The 19,099-nt window shown below is 42.3% G+C and overlaps 1 protein-coding gene across 1 annotated transcript in view; it reads left to right on the top strand.

The window, feature by feature from the left end:
• Positions 1-19,099, top strand: part of Oxsr1 (oxidative stress responsive kinase 1) — an 89,518-nt gene that overhangs the window by 17,465 nt on the left and 52,954 nt on the right. Inside the window, exons 2-3 of the mRNA XM_027415366.2 lie at positions 2,623-2,735; positions 11,575-11,683. Of these exons, the coding sequence (XP_027271167.1) occupies positions 2,623-2,735; positions 11,575-11,683 (222 nt within the window). The remainder of the gene's footprint in view (positions 1-2,622; positions 2,736-11,574; positions 11,684-19,099) is intronic.

Raw genomic sequence — 19,099 nt, 5'->3', positions numbered from 1 at the left:
GATAGAAGAACATTTATGTCTTGGGGTAGAGTCTTATTCTATGTACTATATGGAATATAGGTTCCTTACTCTTACTCCCTAAGGCTTTCCTCAGTGTTGTCTTTGTTTAGATAAACTGTTTTGTCTCCAAGTTCACAGTTTCCATCCTGTGTGATCTATAAGTTCCCAGCAAATGCTTTTTCTCAGGCAGTGTATAGTTTAGTTGTGTAATTCCATCTGGTACTTTAAAAATAACTTCTGGGTGTACATTTCATTGTCTTTTTTTCTTCTTCGCATCAAGAGAAAAGATGGCCGGGCAGTGGTGGTGCACACCTTCTATCCCGGCACTCGGGAGGCAGAGGCAGGTGGACCTCTTGTAAGTTCGAGACCAGTCTGGTCTACAGAGCTAGTTGTAGGACATAGGGCTGTTAGAGAGAAAAGCAAAATCCTGAGGCTGAGGACAGACTGTGTAGGTAGAGCCTTGTGCTCAGCAGTCACAAGGCCTGTGTTCAGTCTCTAGCACAACCCCTTTATGCACACTCCTAAATTACATGTGTGTGTGTGTGTGTATCCATGCACACTGGACCACAGTGCCTGTGTAGAGGTCAGAGGACAGCTTTTGGGGGCTCACTTCTCTCCATCATGTGGGTGGGTCCTGTGGCTAGAACTCAGGTTTTCAGGCTTGGCAGCAAACATCTTTACCAGCCCCCCTCCGACCCCCATAGTTTCTTCATCGAGAATTTATTTTATTGTTATTTTTTGACATTCTCTGTAGCCCAGGCTGATCTTCAACTTGTCTTGTAGCCAAAGGTGACTTTTAACTTAACCTCCTGCCTCTTCCTAAGTGTGCACTACCACAGCCAGAGTCATGCCATTTTAATTGCACCCTGGACATTTGGGTTATTATTATGCTACTCTTGTATTTTGGCAAGCAGTACAGGGTACATTTTGGTTTAGTGTATAGCTTTCTGTCTACTCTTGGGAGTTGTAATGCCCTTGGTAATGCAGTTTTCAGGGCTCTTGTATCACTGCTCTGGTCTCTGTAGCCCCAGTGCAGGATCTGTCCTGCACTATGTACTGCTAAAAGCTGGTTGGCTTGGCATTGCCGTGGGTGCAGACCAGGCTGAACTGCCTGCCACTGTTGAAGGTGTGAAATAGAGGACCATGTTTATGCTGGGTTGGGTCATTTGGACCAGTCCTTGTCCTGGATGAGGGCTGGGGAATATTTTTACCTACTAGGTTTGTCCTGAGCTGCCTTTTCACAGATCTGTAGCCAGAGGGCAGGCTTTTCTAGTTTGTTGGCTTGTCTGTGCATCTGTCTGTCCTTACTTTCTTGGTAGCTCTGAAGTGCAGACTTCAACGTGGGTTTTCTGGCCCGGCAGATCCCGCTGCCCTTCTCTGCCCCAAAGAAGTACACAGACGCTATATTAATTATGAAACTGTTGGCTGTTGGCTTCGGTTTCTTATTAGCTAGCTCTGTCTTAATTATTAACACATTTCTATTAATCTAAGTATTTCCACATGGTTTTATCTTACCTGGGAATGCCAGACCTGCAACTCCTTTGCCTGCTATATCTCAAGTGCTCAGTGTCTTGATAGATAAGAGAGATTTCCTGTTTGTCCCTGATTATATCCTCTTTCTGCCCATCTGTGTCACTTCCTGTCTGGCCAATCATTGTTTTATTCATTAACCAATAAGAGAAACAAATGCACAGAAGAAATCCCCATCAGCAGACCTGTCTGTTGTCCAGCTTGAAACATACGGGAGAGGGAAGGGAAGTGCTCACCATGGGCCTTCCTAGTCCTGGGTCTCTAGGTGCTCTGCCTCCTTTCTATACCTCCTAAAGCCCTTTGGTGATTATTTGTCAGTTGTGCTTATGGTATTTACTTGTACTTGGAGAACAGGTAATATGGGCCTATGCTGTCTATCATACTTTAGAACTAGAATCCTAATAATTTGCAATTGTTTTGTACTGTTATTTATTGGCTATAGACATGAAACCTCTGAAGGTGGTTTTTGTTTTTTAATTCTAAACTACATTTTCATTTGTTGTGTGCGTGTGCGCATGTGTGTGTTTGCATGTGTGCATGTGTGTGGGTGGTTGTACAAGTGTGTGCATGTGTGTGTGTGCATGTGTGTGCATGTGTGTAGGTGGTTGCACAAGTGTGTGTGTGCGTGTGTGTGCACATGTGTGTGTACGCATATGGGGTTGGGTGCACAAGTATATGTGTGTGTGTGTGTGTGTGTGTGTGTGTGTGTTTGAGCACTGTGTGTGTTTGTGCATGTGCATGTGGGGGGGTGGTTTCACAAGTGTGCGTATGTGTATGCATGTGCACATGTGGGGTGCACATGTGTGTGAGTGTGGAGGTCAGAGGACATCTTTGGGGATCAGTTCTCTCCTCCCCCACCATGTGGGCCTTGGGTTTGAACTCAGGCAGTCAGGTAGAACCTTTGCCTGCTGAGCCATCTTATTGGCTCTGAGGTTGTGTTCACCAGCTCTCTAGGGCATTTCTCCTCATCTGTTGTCCATTGTGGGGCAAAATAGGCTTAGCCTTCACTGTTTAAATTAAACTGTGGTGATTCAAAATGCTATGCTTTGTTTGTTTAATTAATTAATTAGTTAATTGTGTATTTGTTTTCAGGGAGTGGAGCAACTGCTGTGGTCCAAGCAGCTTATTGTGCCCCCAAAAAGGAGAGAGTGGCAATCAAACGGATAAACCTTGAGAAATGTCAGACTAGCATGGATGAACTCCTGGTATGCATAGCTCATATTTCTTTCTTTTTTTCTCTTTTAAAAAGTTATTTATTTTTATGTGCATTGGTGTTTGGCCTATATGTATGTCTGTGTGAGGGTGTTGAATCCCTGGAACTGGAATTATATACGGTTGTGAGCTGCCATGTGGGTGCTGGGAATTGAACCCAGGTCCTCTGGAAGAGCAGCCAGTGCTGTTAACTGCTGAGCCATCTCTGCAGCCCTCATATTTCTTAAGTGGAGAGACATGCTCTTGCAGTTTATGTTAAAGGATATTTTTAGTTTCTTTTGAAAAGGTGACTTATTTTCATTAATAAATGATTATTATAAAATTTATAAAATCAGAGTTAAAAGAAGTTACAGTCTTATTACTCGGAGGTTAACATTTGATACATACTTTTTTAGACTGAATATTTAAATGTATTAGTGTTTTTTGTGATTTGCTCTTTTTGTGTATTTGCTCTGTCTGTTTATGTAGGTTTAGTAAGTGTGTGTGTAGTACCTATTGAATATAGATAGTTTATTGACCATGTGTTCTAGTGTTACATGATGGCTGTTTGTGATTACTAATATAGTGGTGGTTATTCAGTTCTCATTTCTTTAAGTAACACATGGATTTGTGATTCCTGGGTAAGAATCTTTTAAAAGATACTGGCTTTAGAGAAACATCAGTTTGTGTTATGCACACTGGTGTAAGATGAGAGGTAGAATGGGCCCTCTACCTCTTTTTATTTATTTTACAAACTTTTATTTTTTGAGACAGAGTCTGATTCTGTAGCTCCTACTGTCCTGGAACTCTCTACGTAGACCAGGCTGGCCTCAGACTCGGAGATCCACCTGCCACCTAGGTGCTGAGATTAAAGACATGCACCACCATGCAGGGTTTTCATTTATTTTGAGAGTTTACCTTGGTGTGTGTGTGTGCATGTTTACATGTTTTGTGGCTCTGCAAGTGCATATGTAGGCCAGAGTTTGGTGTTGGGTGTCTTCCTCAATTGCTTTCTACTGTTTTTTTGAGGTGAGCCTGGCGCTTGCTAATTTGACTTGACTGTCTAGCTGTCAAGCCCCAGAGGTCCTCCTGTCTCTGTCTTCCCAGTACTGGGATTATAAGCATGGGCTGTGTCAGGCTTTTATTCAGGTTCTGGGGATGGAACTTAGATAGGACCAAGTGGTGATAAAAGATGTTCTATAAAAAAAAAAAAAAAAAAAGCAGCCTCCCAGGGATTGTTTTGTATTTCTGTTGTCTTCTTGGATTAGCAGTATTGCTTAAGAATATAACCTTGTGTAGTATTTAAATAGTGAATTACAGGATAGCTGAGGCTATGTAGAGAAACCTTGCCTCAAAATATATAAATACCTGAAGAAGTTATGTAGTAAGTGCTTAGCAAGGAAAATTAGACAGCTTTAAAAGTCATATCTTTATTTACTTTTTTGGTTGTTGAGACAGGGTCTCTCCTAGCTCTTATTGTCCTGGAACTTGATATGTAGACCAGATAGGCCTTGAATTTACAGAGATCCACTGGCCTATATCTTCTGAGTACTGGGATTGAAGGCATGTGCTACCATGCTTGGCTCATTTAATATTTTTTATTTTTTGTTATTTTTGCAGAGTTAGCAATCAAGTCTAAGTAAATCTATTGTATGTGTGCTAGGTAAATGCTGTTCTACTGAGTGACTTTCCCAGCTCATTTAATGTTTTAGATCCTGAGGTTTTGTTTTTGTTTTTGTTTTTTGTTTGTTTCATTTAAGTAGAAAATATGATAGCCCCTTTAGATGCCTTCCTAAATAATACAGTATTTGAAAGCTGTAATCTACCATAGTAGATGTCTTGATATTTTTATTTAATGATTTTTTTTTCTGAGATTATTTACAGTGGACTGGAGAGTTGCCTCAATGGTTAAGAGCCCTTATTGCTCTTACAGACACCCACATAGCGGCTTACACCAATATATAACTCTAGCAGTAAGGGATTTGATGACTTCTGACCGCCATCGCATGGTGTTCACCTCCCTGCCTCTCCTGAGGGCTAGGATTAACAGGGTGAACCAACACCACCTGGCCATTGAGGCCTTTAGCAAACCATCAAGTGAGGACAAGCAGGGATAGAAAAGCAGATGCTGTAGGTTCTACTTCATGTGTGAATCCTGGCTTCACATCTCTGATTTTGTGTTCAACTTGGAGTGCCTCCTTGGGAAACTAGGCGGGAAGAAGGGAACACAGGCCTAAGCAGAGAAGAAAACACATGAGTAGAAAGGGTTAAGCAAGAGCCTGGTGGTGGTGCACACCTATAATCCCAGCACTCAGGAGGCAGAGGGAGGTGGATCTCTGAGTTCGAAGCCTGCCTGGTTTATAGAGTGAGTTCCAGGACAGCCAAAGCTACACAAAGAAACCCTGTCTCAAAAAACAAACAAAACACAACAAGGTTTAAGCAAAGCATAGATGTATAGACTCCTCATACTTTCTTCTCTGTGTGTGTGAAGGTCAGAGGTCAGTCTCAGGCATCATTTCTTGGGAGTTGTCAGCAGTGGCTTTTGTTGTTGAATTAGAGATCCTGGGCTTTTAAAATTAAGGTTAAGTTTTTCTTTTATGTGGATGGTGTTTTGCCTATGTGCTTGTGTACTGTGTGCCTGCTTGGTGCCCCCAGAGGCCAGACGAGGTCCCCTGGGACTGGAGGTGCTGGGAATCAAACCCAGGTCCTCAAAGAGCAACTTAAGCTCTTAACTCATGAGCCATGTCACCTAAACATTGATGTTGAGGCAGAATCACTGGCATGAGGCTGACTGGTTAGGGGAGGCTAGTTGGCTGTGGGCTTTAGAGACCTACTTGTCTCTTCTTCCTGTCACCAGGCCTTAGCTAAGTTCTAGGAGTCAGCTTAGGTCCACCTCTTTTTCCTTTTTCCTTTCCTTTCCTTTTCTTTTTTTTTTTTTTTTAAGACAGGGTTTCACTGTGTAGCTCTGGCTGTCTTGGGACTCACTCTGTAGACCAGGCTGGCCTCAAACTCACAAAGATCTGCCCGCCTTTGCCTCCTGAGTGCTGGGATTAAAGGAGTGCACCACCTCTACTGACTACTATTGTTTTAAGTGCAGCCTCTCTCTCTCTCTCTCTCTCTCTCTCTATATATATATTATATTATATATATATATTTATTTACATATTTATATATATATATTTTTTTTTGAGGGGAACCTATAAATAATTTACAACTCACAGTTTTATGTTCTCTAGACCCTACATTTAGGTATACTTTAGGTCCCAACATTTAGATAGTAATAGTGGCACCAGAATTAAAGCCTCAAGGTAGCCGGGCATTGGTGGCACACGCCTTTAATCCCAGCACTTGGGAGGCAGAGGCAGGCAGATCTCTGTGAGTTTGAGGCCAGCCTAGTCTGCAAGAGCTAGTTCCAGGACAGCCTCCAAAGTCACAGAGAAACCCCTGTCTCAAAAAACAAAGCCTCAGGGTTTCCTAAATGGAAAATCCTTGAGTACTGGAACAAGGTCTCCATGAGGGCATGGTTTATTCTGTGGGGATGAAGAAATAACTGAATTGTGTGAATGGAAGAAACATGCTTTTGTTTGAATAATTAAAAAACTGGTAGAAATCAAGGTGAGTTTTATAAGCAAAGAAAAGTCATCATAGAAAAAGAATTGGAGGGGCCAGAGAGATGGCTCAGGGGTTAAGAGCACTGACTGCTCTTCCAGAGGTCCTGAGTTCAATTCCCAGAACCCACATGGTGGCTCACAACCATTTATGATGAGATCTGGTGCCCTCTTCTGGCGTGCAGGCACACATGCAGGCAGAACACTGTATACATAATAAATAAATAAATCTTAGAAAAAGAAAAAAATGGAGCTAGGATGTGATGGTTCTTGGCTTTGATCCTCACCCCCTTGGGAGGCAGAGGCAGGCAGGTCTCTTGAGTTTGAGGCCAGCATGGTCTACAGAGTGAGTTCTAGGACAGCCAAGGCCACACACACACAGAGAAACCCTGTCTTGAAAAACCAAGAAAAAAAAAGTGGAAAAACAATTTTAAACGGTAGAGATACAGCACAGTTTTATGGTGTCTGTCTAGCATGTGAGGCTCTAGATTCAATCCTAGCCAAGAAATAAATAAGAAAATTGTGCCAGGGGTGGTGGTGCATGCCTTTGATCTCAGTAGTCAGGAGGTAAAGGCAGGTGGATCTCACTGAGTTCTGGGCCAGCCTGATCTACATAGTCAGACCTTATCTAAAAAAAAAAAAAAGAGAAGGAAGGAAGGCAGGAGGGAAGGAAAGAGGCATTTACTAATTGTAAAGAACTTTGAAGAAGTGTCATTAGCAAGGGTAGGCTTCATAGGTGGTAAGGAGTTGCTGGGAAATTTGAGTCAGAATGAATATAGCAGTCTTGCATTACCATTTGTGTGTTCTTTAGGAGGGGAAAAGTGTAACTGACAGGTGTTATGAGGAGGGAGATTCCCGCCCCCGTTGGAGGAGGAGGAGGAGGGGGGGGCTGTCTCAAGGGGCTCTTCCGCTCTTTATTGTCCTTTAGTCTCCTGCTAGAAAACTCTAGAAAATCCTCAGTTTCTCAAGCTAAAGCTCAAAAGTTCAGCGTAACATGTAAGACCTACAGTTTGTCCCCAGGATTTTACACCAGTTGTCACTGCACTGTGCAGTTTGTTTTCTCTTGCAGTCCCCTCGCCAGCTTCCAAGTCCTATTGTTTATCATTCCTATCTGCCTTTGGCTTTTCGCTTCTCATCTGTGTTGTAAAGACAACATTTTTTGAAATGGAATGAACTGTGGCCTGACACAGGCTTAGCAAGTGTTCTGTGACTCAGCTCTGCCCCAGCTCTTTACTTGAACCCTTCAGAGACCGCTCTGAGCTTGTGGACTTGTCAGGGTTCCGCTGCTCTCAACTTTCTCTAATAGGAATGCAACCATCGTGCAGCTACCATACCTAACGATGAGCTTTTCATCATTTTCCCATTGTCTCTTACTCACATGGTAGTCGTAGTCTAGAGTAGTTGACTCTCATCTTCATTTATTCTGCAGCTAGTCTTTGAAAATGTATGTGGTTAAACCTTTCGTGTCTTTCCCTAGCGGCTAGGAGAAAGGCTAAAGTTTTGCTATACTCAGAAGGTCCAGGCATTTAAACAGTTCAGCTTATTCCACTGTCAGTGCATTCGGACTTCACAGACTTGCTGGTTGTGACTCCTGGCTTTATGTCTCTCTGGTGGACTCCTTTAGTGTCTAATGACTTTTCCTTCTTAAACTTGTTATTAGTCTGTGTTGTCAGGGTATTTGTTTAACTTCTTTACCAGACTTTACCAGTCAGTTTTAGGAGGGTTTGTCAGTGGTCAGCAGTGGGGCCTGATACAGCTGGTGTAATAGACACTTAATGGATACCTGTACTGAGAGTGAACTACATTTTGTTCACTGGGTTGCCGTTTTCTTACTCACTTTTCAGCCAGGCATCTACTATGTTTCCCTGGCTGGCCTGGACCTCTTTCTGTGTAGACCAAACTGACTTTGAACTTAACAGATCTCCCTGCGTCTACCTTCTGAGTGCTGTGATTAAATGTATGTGCCATCTCTTACCAGGCGTGACGCCAACTTTTTAAAAAGATTTAATATTTTTAAATGATTTGTGTATTTGTGTTTCTGTGTGAGTGGGTATGTGAACATACATGTGGGTACCTGCAGAGGCCAGAGAGCTGGAGTTACGGTAGTTGTGAGCTGCCCAGTGTAGATACGGTAACAGAACTCAGGTCTTAACTGATGAGTCATCTTTCCAGCCCTTATGCTAACAGTTTTTAATCTCAAACTGTCCTCTGGTTTCCTCTTGAGGTTGTGAGACCCTAAGAAGACCCTTTGCTGACTGTTCAGCTGTTGGGGCCTGGGAGCTTGTAGTTAGATGTAAAGTACATAGAAGAAGGTTAGGCTAAGAACAGGGAGAAGAGGATTTTCTAGGGAGGTTTTTTCCTGCTCTTTCCCAGTGGTTGTCACTGAAGTAGGTTGTGGGGTGCCATTTAACACTCGGATGGGAATATACTGGTTAGAGGCTATCTGGCGGTATATCTCCCATATTTTATCATATTTAAGTGTTACTACGGGGCTGGGAATGTGACTCAGTAGTCCTGGTTTAATTTCTTAATACTGAGTTGGGAGGCCACTTGTCTTTCATCTCATACTGCTTCTGTTTCCCTAGTCTGTAGAGCTGACATGAGTACATCTATCTCCTCTAGGAAGACTTCTTTGACCACTTGCCTTAGCTGTGCTTTCCTGTTGACTCTTGTAACATTTAATATCTTAGTAATGTGTTCCGTATGTGCTCACCTACCTGCTCCTTTTTGTATGCACATACCTTACCTTTATATATACATGTACATAACAGCCTGTATAGCTGTTAAGAGGCAGGTGCCTACTTAGTTCCTTCTTCCGTCTTTCTTTTTTCCCCTGAGTTTTTAGACATCAAGGAGCCTTGAAAAGTCCCTGTTGGTGACTTTAGGGCTTACAAAATATGTACAAGGTCTTTTTCTATAAATAAATTTGCATTTAAGTAGAAAAGATGAAAAAATAGCATTTATCGAGTACTTCATTTATCATTTTTAAATGATTTAAAAATCTTTCTATACCAAATATATAAAGCATGTGAGTGAATAAATGAAAAGCTATATAAAGCACTGGGATTTCTTTCATTCCACAAATATTATTTATTAGAGGTGTACGTGTGCCAGACACAATGATAAATACAATATTCTTAGTTTTGTGTGAATGCGTGTTGTGGGGTAGTGCAGAAAAGAACTAGGCAGTAAGTTCAGGAGCTGGAGAGATGACTCAGTGTTTCTGAGCTTTTGCTGCCCTTCCGGAGGACCTTAGTTAAGGCCTTAGGATCTAAGTCTGGTGGCTCACAACTGCCTATACTAATAACTCCAAGTCATCCATGCCCTCTTCTGACTTTTCTGGGTGCAGGGGTGCACACATACCCCAACTAAGAATTAAGAAAACAGTGAAAGTTCTATTTTAAGCACGTGCGTGTGTGCATGTTCATACTAGAGATTGAACTAGGGACCTAGCGCATGCTAGGCAAGTACTCCACTACTAAGTTTACAGCTCCACGATGATGGGGAAAACAGAATTATATAATCATTACTTTATGAGATAGAATCTTTATGTGTCCTTAAAAACTAAGAAGGGGGCAGGAGAAATAGTTCAGTGCTCAAAAGCTGGCTGTCCTTTCAGAGGACCCAGGTTCAACTTGCTCAATCCACATGGTGGCTCAGAACCATTCATAACTTCAGTTCCAGGGGGTCTGGCACCCTCTTCTGACCCCCATAGGCACTGGGCACGCATATGGTGCACCAACATACCTTCAGGCAAAAAACTCACACTCTATGAGGCTGATTCTGTCCTTAGACTCTCTTATTCCTTCCCCTTCCCCTCCCAGGTGCTAGCACTGCGTGCATGTGCCGTCCCATGTGGGAATCATGAAGCCCTCAGTCTAGCAGAGCCAGACAAGTGAGCTCATATGTACTGTGTAGTGTTTACATGCTGTAATGGGAGAAGGTGTACAAGGTTCTTTGAAGTTTAGGGGTTTTGTACTTCCAGTGTAAGGCTTCTCCCATCTGGAAAAATAAAGTTGTTATTTTGCCTTTTTAATTAAAAAAAAAGAGAAAAGAAAGGAGAAAAAGGCAGAGCAGCAGTAGCAGCCCCTGACAAACCTGGATGCTTTGGAAAAATGTTAAAAATACCTACACTGAAATCAGATTGCTAAGTTGAGGTGCTGTGGTAATATATTTGATGAGAGTGAGCTGTAGGGTTCAAGGTTCAGAGATAGAAGCATTAAGTTGTTTTGTGTGGCTACATCTTAGGAGTGGGTTCAGAAGGGATAGGGGTAAGACCAGAGGGTCCCTGGTTTCATTCAGGGTTTTCTAAAACATTTTACCATCCTTGGTTACTTTAAATTTTATAAACTGAGATAGAGTTAGTCTTTGGCAAAGGCTTCACTACTCTGGATTTAGTTTGTAACTTTGTACAATTTCAGTTTACTTCTTTTAGGTGTGATAATTGACAATCATTTCACAAAAATTAGTTGAACAGATGTTTTACTAGGACAAAACAAGCAGACAAAAAAATTACCTTCTGTTTATTAGTAATTATCCTCTATGGGCAAGATTTCCCAAGATAGCTATTCAAGGATGCCTTGTAGTAAGAATTTGTGTCCTAATGGATAGGCCTCCTGAGGTACTGTGCCAGGATGTGATCAACAGTTCATGTTTTCTGTTTCAGAGATTACTAATACAGTGTCTAGAAGGAGCAGAGTCAGAATTGACTGAAGGAAACGGCATGCTTTTCTGGTTTAGCTCTTCTTCTTTTTTGTTTCTCTGTAGCCCTGGCTATCCTGGAATCCACTCTGTAGATCAGGCTGGCCTCAAAGTCACAGAGATCCCTCTGCCTCTCTGCCCCTCTCTGCCCCTCTCTGCCCCTCTCTGCGCCTCTCTGCGCCTCTCTGCGCCTCTCTGCGCCTCTCTGCCCCTCTTTGCCCCTCTGTGCCCCTTTGCACCTCTCTGCCCCTCTGCGCCCCTCTGCCCCTCTGTGCCCCTTTCTGCGTGCCTCTGCGCCTCTCTGCGCCTCTGCCTCTGCCTCCTGGTCAAACTGTCCTCTAATCTCAGCCTTTCTTCCTCTGAAGTGCCAGGGTTAGAGGTATGTGCAGCCTGGCCTGTAGCCATTCATGAAGAGATCAGTACCTTAGAAACCACAGGGGACACTGTGTCATAGTCCTGGGACCACCAAATCTGGATTTGCTAATTTATAGGGGATGCTTTAAGCTGGGATTTAATGAGTGACCATGCATTTTCTTCTTTGTAGAAAGAAATTCAAGCCATGAGTCAATGCCATCACCCTAATATTGTGTCTTACTACACGTCTTTTGTGGTAAAGGATGAACTGTGGCTGGTCATGAAGCTGCTGAGTGGAGGTGAGTACACCACAGTGGATGCTGCGGTCCATGGGCTGAAAGTCTGCTGAAGAGTTCCCAGCACTCAGAGCAGAGGACGGCAGAGCTCTGTGAGTTCAAGGCCGGCTTCTCTAGAGCCAGAGTTACAAAGTGAGATCTTGTCAAAAAATAAATAAATAAAAATTCTTCTTATCCTGATAGGATTTTGTTGATGTTTTACATTTGAGGATACTCAGATATAGTTTAAATAAAACAAATGCTAGTGTGTAGCTTTCATGGGTTTCACACATTCTGTTTGGCTGTTATGCCTGTAACACCTCTCTTAATTTAGTATAGTTTCCTTCCTCTTCCTTCTTTTGTAAATATAAATATATGGAACCTTACCTTCTTAACTGGGACTCCATTCAAAAGGCAGAATCAAAAGATTGATGGCTGATCTGTCTGGCTCTGGGACCTGTGTAAAGGCGGGGTGGAGCACAGCTCCGCTCCACAAGGCTGTCTTCAGAGCACGTGTGTGCTGAAGCACTCATGCCTGCCCTAGTTAACAGACATTTAAATGTAGTTTAAGAGTTGATTGTTGGCCTGGAGAGAGATGACTTCGTAGTTGAGAAAACTTTTTTTTGCAGAGGACTGAGTTCCATTTCCAGCACCCATCCGTAACTGCCAATTCCCTGGGATCCAATATTTTCTGACTTATGGGTGTATGTGGAAGTTTCCCATCCTGGCAGCTGCTTCCAAATAACTACTGTGAGGCTTAATATTAATTGTAAATGCTTGGCTGGTAGCTTAGGCTTGTTACTAGCTAGCTGTTACATTTAAATTAACCCATATTTCTTATCTGTGCTTTGACACGTGGCTCATGGCTTGTTACCTCACTTTCTACACGTCCTGCTTCCTTGGTGGCTGGCAGGCGTCTCCTCTCATCTGGGGGTACTCTTTTTGAAGACCAGGCTGGCCTTGAACTCACAGAGATCCGCCTGCCTCAGCCTCCCTGAGTGCTGGGATTAAAGGTGTGCATCACCAATGGGATTAAAGGCATGCACAGAAAATCTTAATTTCCCCTAATATTAATATAATTATGTATTTTTTTCTTGTAACATATGTAATACACACAAATACATGGACATTTGGCATGTTTAGATTGAACAGTTTTGTGTTTGATTTTCAAGACAGGGTTTGTTGTCTGACCCTGGTTGTCCTAGAGCTTGCTTTGTAGACAGGCTGGCTTTGAACTCACAAAGATCCATCTATCTGACTCTCAAGTGCTGGGACTAATGGATTGCACCACCATCTGGCTGATTGAACATTATTTTATGGTAAACTGAAGACACATGGTATATATAGTGATACATCTTCCTCCCCCTTTTGGTTAAGGCTTCCGTTTGAATGTGTAGCAAGATTGGGAGGACTTGTGAGTGATGGAGCTGCTCAACCTTCCCATGCCATGTTGCTTGGTTTCTATGTGCATTTGTTCTTTGTAAGGGAGTGTGATTTTCCATTTTACAGAGTATAGATGCAGAAGAAAGAATCCACATTTGTTTAGTTTGCAGTTTTAGTATGCTATTTCACTTCATACTTCAAGAGAGACATAGGCTCTAGAATACAGGATGCCTTTCTCGTTAGCAGTTGCATGCCATTAGAACAGTTTCAGCTCTGAACTTCACTTGTTTGCTGAATGAGGAGGCCTTTCTGCACTCAGGTTGCAGAAGTGAAGCATCTGCCGTTGGGCTTAGTCATGGCAGGAGGCTTCCCTCCCTTGCTGCTGGAAACTCTCAGCATAGCCAGAATCACCTCTTTTTTTAATCCATTAGTGACACGCTGGAAACACTGGAGAATCGCTTTGTTAAAGGCCCGTTTCATGTGGTGGTTGCTAACACCAACCACCTTTCAAGATGGTGGTCAAGCGTGGTTCTTTTAGTGTGGACAGATACGGGAACAGTAGGTAGCACTGTGTCTTTCATTATTGATCACCTATAGATAGCATAATTTTTCTTACTTGTGATTTACAAAAATGTATAATATAGAGCTTTTGATGTTTTGAAAAATCTTGACGATGGGTGGGAATGTGTACTTAATTCTCCCATCGCTCCCCTGAGTGCTTGCCCACCCTTTCTCCAACCCTGCCTCCTGAGAACTGAGATTGCAGGCATGTGCCACCACCACCCAGCTTTATTTTTAAAATTTAATAAACTAGAACTAAATCTATCATATTTATATACATGCATATACATATATTTATTTACAATAAGAAATTTTATTCTGATATTTCCAGTAATAAGTATAACATCTTATATTTTGAATTTAATTTTTTTTATTTGTTTTGTGTTTTAGATAGAGTCTGTATACTCCTAGATGTCCTGGAGCTCACTGTGTAGACCTGGCTGGTCATTAACTCACAGTGAAATTTATTGTTATGTGTGAGTGCTCTATCTGCATGTATGCCTTTATGCCAAAAGAGGGCACCAATCTCATTGTAGATGGTTGTGAAGCCCTTTCTGTCCAAATACTTGTTTCTGCAATTTGTTAGGACCACACTTCAGTGTCAGATCGTCAGAACCAGGTAGTTGGAGCCAGCAAGTTGCCCTCTGACCTCAGTCTACTTTCAAGTACCATGTTCATACATGCACACACAGATAAGTAAATAAATAAAATGATCCAAGTGATTAAGAAAAAATCTGAGGGCCAGGCGGTGGTGGCGCACACCTTTAATCCCAGCACTCAGGAGGCAGAGGCAGGCGGATCTCTGTGAGTTCGAAGCCAGCCTGGTCTTCAAAAAGAGTTCCGGGACAGCCTCCAAACCTAACAGAGAAACCCTGTCTCGAAAAAAATCAAAGGAAAAAAGAAAAAAAAAAAATCTGAGAAGAAGGAAAGCAAGTACTTGCAATCATTAAAAGACTATGTATAGAATTATGAAAATCTAATTTAAATATGTTTTCTTAGTAAGATATTTTGTTAATTTGGAACAGTTTTCATCTTTGTCAATATTCTGAGAGAGAATATAGATAATCCCTTGATCTAAGAAGAATGTCTGATTAATAGTGATGAGCTTTCCATGCTTAGTCAGTAGTAGTGAGTTTTTAGCTGTTTTGATATCTATTGGCTTATAATGGAATACTGAAATGAGCAAAATTTGTGCCCTCTGAAACCTCAATGGCTCAGAAACATTTTAGTAGTGACAGTAGTCGTTAAGGGTTGGGGATTTAGTTCAGTGGTGGAATGCTTGTCCAGCATGAGCAAGGTCCTGGCTCAGTCCCCATACCTGTAAGAAAAAAGGAGAGGAAAAAGTTGGCCTTGAACTCACAGAAATTCACCTGCCTCTGCCTCCCAAGAAATAGGATTAAAGGCGTGCACCACCACCGCCTGGCCTTATTTTTCCTTTTAAACTTTCTTTTTGAGACAGGTTTTCATGTAATCCAAGGCTGGCCTCTTGTAACTTTCTGTGCATTGAGGATGACCTTGAACCCTATTCATTTAGTCCACAGCTCCAGAATGCTGGGCTTGGTTTATGCAGTGCTGGGGTTCAAAGCCAGCCCCATGCCTCCTAGACTGCCTCGTTTTCTGCTGAGCTGCACCCCAGCCTGCAGTGCCTGTGGTTTAGTGATCACTGTCCTCAAAGTAGTAGGTTGTTAAATGCCTTTGAGAATGACAGTTTATAGGGTCTGGGGGTCCACTTTTTCTTTCTTTTGTTTACTAGCTTGCATGTTAAAGTTCAAAAATCGAGTTTTCCCTGTACAGTACTTCTTGCAGATTGTGGTTAAGGATATAATATAGTACACACTCCTACAACTGTCTCCAGAATCGTTCTTTTTCTTTAGTTAATTGGGTTAATTGGGCTGCCCAGTGATGATCATTAGTCTCTTTGCTTAAGTATGTTTTACCGTCACCTTTCTTTTAGTTGACCTGGAAACTTCTGTGTAACTTTAATGTTTGAGAAGCACTATCCATGAATTAAATGCTGCGTAGTGTTGAGTAAATCAGGTGACTGATTCTGTATTGTAATGTGCCTATGGTTTTCATGTCAGCCTTACACGAGTCGGTGTCATCTGGACAAAGGAATCCTAATCCAGAAAATGCTTCCATAGGACTGGCCTGTAGCAAGCCTGTGCTCTATTTTCTTAGCTGATGATTGTTGTAGAGGAGCCAGCTGTCTATGGGTGGTGCCATCCCAAGGGTACTGTGAGAAAGCCCCCTCGTGGCCTCCATGTCTGCTCCTGCCTCTAGCTTTCTGACCTGGTTGAGTTCTGCCCTGACTTCCTCAGCAGGGGAGTGTGACTTGAAAGTTGTTAGCTGAAATAAGCCCTTTCCTCCCCAGGTTGTCAGTGTGCTTTATCACAGCCATAGAAACCCTAACTCTGATATGCCAGACAAGTAGTTCCTTGAAGCCAGCAAACATGTTATCCCTCCCCACCCCTCCTGTGTGTGCGTGCTCCTGTAAGTGTGTGTGTGTGGGCTGTAGTCTGTAGCCCAGGCTGTCCTGGAGTTCATGTAGACCAGGCTGACATTGAACTTACAAAGATCTGCCCACCTTTGCCTCCTGAGTGCTGGGATTCAAGGTGTGTGCTATCATGCCTGATAATCAACAGTCTGTCTATCTATATCTATATATCTTATTTTCTAACAAGTTCTAGATAATATAATAGAATTTCATTATAGTTTTCAATTAATTTTTCTTGAATTTGATTATAGTTTTCAATTAATTTTTCTTTTCTTGTTTGGTGTTTTGAGACAGGATCTCATTGACTAGGCTGAGCTGGAACTCAGAGTATAGTGCAGGCTGGCCTTGAACTCATGACAGTTCTGCCTGAGCCCTCAAGTCCTAGAAATTACAGTCTTTTAAAAATTAAAAAATTCTTCAAGTTTTAAACATGGAATTTTATTTTTGCACTGAATAGTACTTGTGGCCTACCTTTTTCAGGAGAGTGGACAGGTGGGCTCATTGGGTTGGTCACTTCGCTTCAGGGCTTAATGTGTGGGCTAATAAACTCAGCAGAACAGAACTTCTCCCTAGGCCTTCTGGATTACAAGTTTGTAAACCGGTATCGAGGAGGGAAAGCTGTCCTCTAATGTGCTGGGAAGTAGTGTGTGGAGTTGGGAACCTCTCTGGCTCCTTAACTCTAGAGAGAATAAAATGCCTGTCTCCTTCGGAAGTCCCAGGTGGGAGTGGGCTGGCTTCCAGAGGGGAGAGTAAAGGGAGTGAAGGAGAACTTCTGAGAGTTCTCGCTTCAGTCATTTCTTTTCTCCCCTCTTCTTCTCTTCACATGGTCCTGGTGCTGGAACTCCAGGTAGGGATTGCTTTCTTTTTCATTTTTTCTTTTAAGGTGGGTCACACTGTGTCACTCTGGCTCGCTTGGAACTCATTGTTGTAGACTTCAAACTCAGTGATTCACCTGTCTCTGCCTCTGAAGACAGATGGGGAATCACTTTTCTGAGTGTGCTGTGCAGGCCCTGGAGTTCCAATTTCTGTAGTGTGATTTCTTTCCAAGAGCATCATTACCTTCTTCTGATCTGTCCCTCTGTGTCCTCCCCTTGTTTAGGCCTAAGGTGTCCTGCTTAGTCAGTTGCCACTGCTTGATTCTGCACGAATTGTTCTGTCATGGATGTCTTCTGTGGATGTTTTGAGGCTTTAAAGCCTTCCAGAAGTTCCATAACAAGGATCTGGCTGTCAGTTCTTTCCTTAGGCACTTGAGCTCTATTGTTGTTGTTATTGATATCTCAAATCAAGCTTGTTGAGTCATTGGATTATTTTGTTTGAGAGGAAGGGTTTGAGGCTGTGTTTCATGGCAGTTCAGGCTGGCCCTGAGTGCTCTGCAACTGAGAATGACCTTCAACTCCCTCCCAGTCCTCCTCCTGCATTTCCAAAGTGCTAGTTTTAAGTCCCTGGATCTTAAATGGGAGCTAGGAGAAGTCTGTGTTAGTCGTCAGCATTCTCTTTTGTTTTGGGGAACTGAGGCTGGGTACTGTGCCATTGAGTGGCACCACCAGCCTCCTAGACGACCATTTCCTATGGATTTGGAATCAGTTTTTTCAAGCCAGTCAAGTAAGAGTATCCAGTACAGTAAATTTTCAGTGGCACGGAGTGGTTTTCTTAATTGAAAAGCTTTAGAGAGGAGGAGAGTGTAAGTGGCAAATGGTGCGTGTAGAGAGGGCAGTGGAGGCGTTTCTATGCATTTTTATCAGTCCCTGTCAATTTTTTTGAGTGTAAACAGTTTGGATTGTCAGTGTTCTGATGTGGAGGAGTTTGTTCCTCCTACTCCTTGTTTAGTGGGAGCAGCATCTTCCATCCTGAGAGGAATTGGATTGATAAGACATCTGGGCCTTACTTAAGGGAGAATTGAAACTGCTGTTATTCCTATGATCGCCTTTGCCTTATTTGTGTTATTTATGGATTTGTTATCCTAGAGTTTTAGCCTTTAAGTTAACTTGATTACTGTATTAGTCAGGGTTCTCTAGAGCTTCAGAACTTAGAATGAATCTCTCTATATATAGAAAGGGGATTTATTAGAATGGCTTACAGGCTGTGGTCCAGCTAATTCAATATGGCTGCCTATGAACAGAAGGTCCTAGAATCCTGTAGTTGTTCAATCCATGAAACTAGATGTCTTAGCTGGTCTTCAGTATGTGCCAGAATTCCAAAGTATGCTCTGACACCAAGGAAGGGATGGATTTGCTAGTAATGGCAAGTGCCAGCAGACAGAGAGTGAAGCTTCCTTCTTCCTCATCCTGATACAGGTTTCCAACAGAAGGTGTGGCCCAGATTAGAGGTGTGTTTTCCTTCTCAAAGAGCTAGATTAGAAGTAGCTCTTCCTTGGCTGGGTGTTGGTGGCACACGCCTTTAATCCCAGCACTCGGGAGGCAGAGGCAGGTGGATCTTTGTGAGTTCGAGGCCAACCTGGTCTCTAGAGTGAGTTCCAGGACAGGCTCCAAAACAATACAGAGAAACCCTGTCTCAAAAAACAAAAACAAAAAACCAAAACAAAAGAAAGCAAACAAAAGAAGTAGCTTAAGCAAAAATTCCTCACAGTGTATCCCTCCATTTTAGGCTGTTAATTTCAGATGTAGTCAAGTTGACAACCAGGAATAGCCATCACAATTACAAATGTGATTTTTACTTTTCATGTATTTCTTCATTTATTTGACCTGCATTTCAATTGTATTTTTACATTCTTAGTTATAAAATACTGCACAGTCTAGTCTAGGTTGAAAACTGCTTTGGCTTGTGATATCTTAGAATGTTATTGATTGGTGTGGTTTATCCAGGTCTTCAGAGATGATTAAAATCCTACACTAACCCTTCCAAGTTCTCATTAGAGGGCTAAAAGACATGCTGGTGTAACATACCACTTGGGTATTAATTACTTTCTGATTTAGGTTGGAATTTAGAATTTTAAATATCTGTATTTCCTCATATTTGTGACTTTTTCCTTCCTTCCTTATAGT

Source organism: Cricetulus griseus, chromosome 4 (genome assembly GCF_003668045.3).
Source record: "Cricetulus griseus strain 17A/GY chromosome 4, alternate assembly CriGri-PICRH-1.0, whole genome shotgun sequence".
Classification (NCBI taxonomy): Eukaryota; Metazoa; Chordata; class Mammalia; order Rodentia; family Cricetidae; genus Cricetulus; species Cricetulus griseus.
The sequence above is the reverse complement of the archived record's forward strand: the minus strand, read 5'-3'. Positions and strand labels throughout refer to the sequence as shown.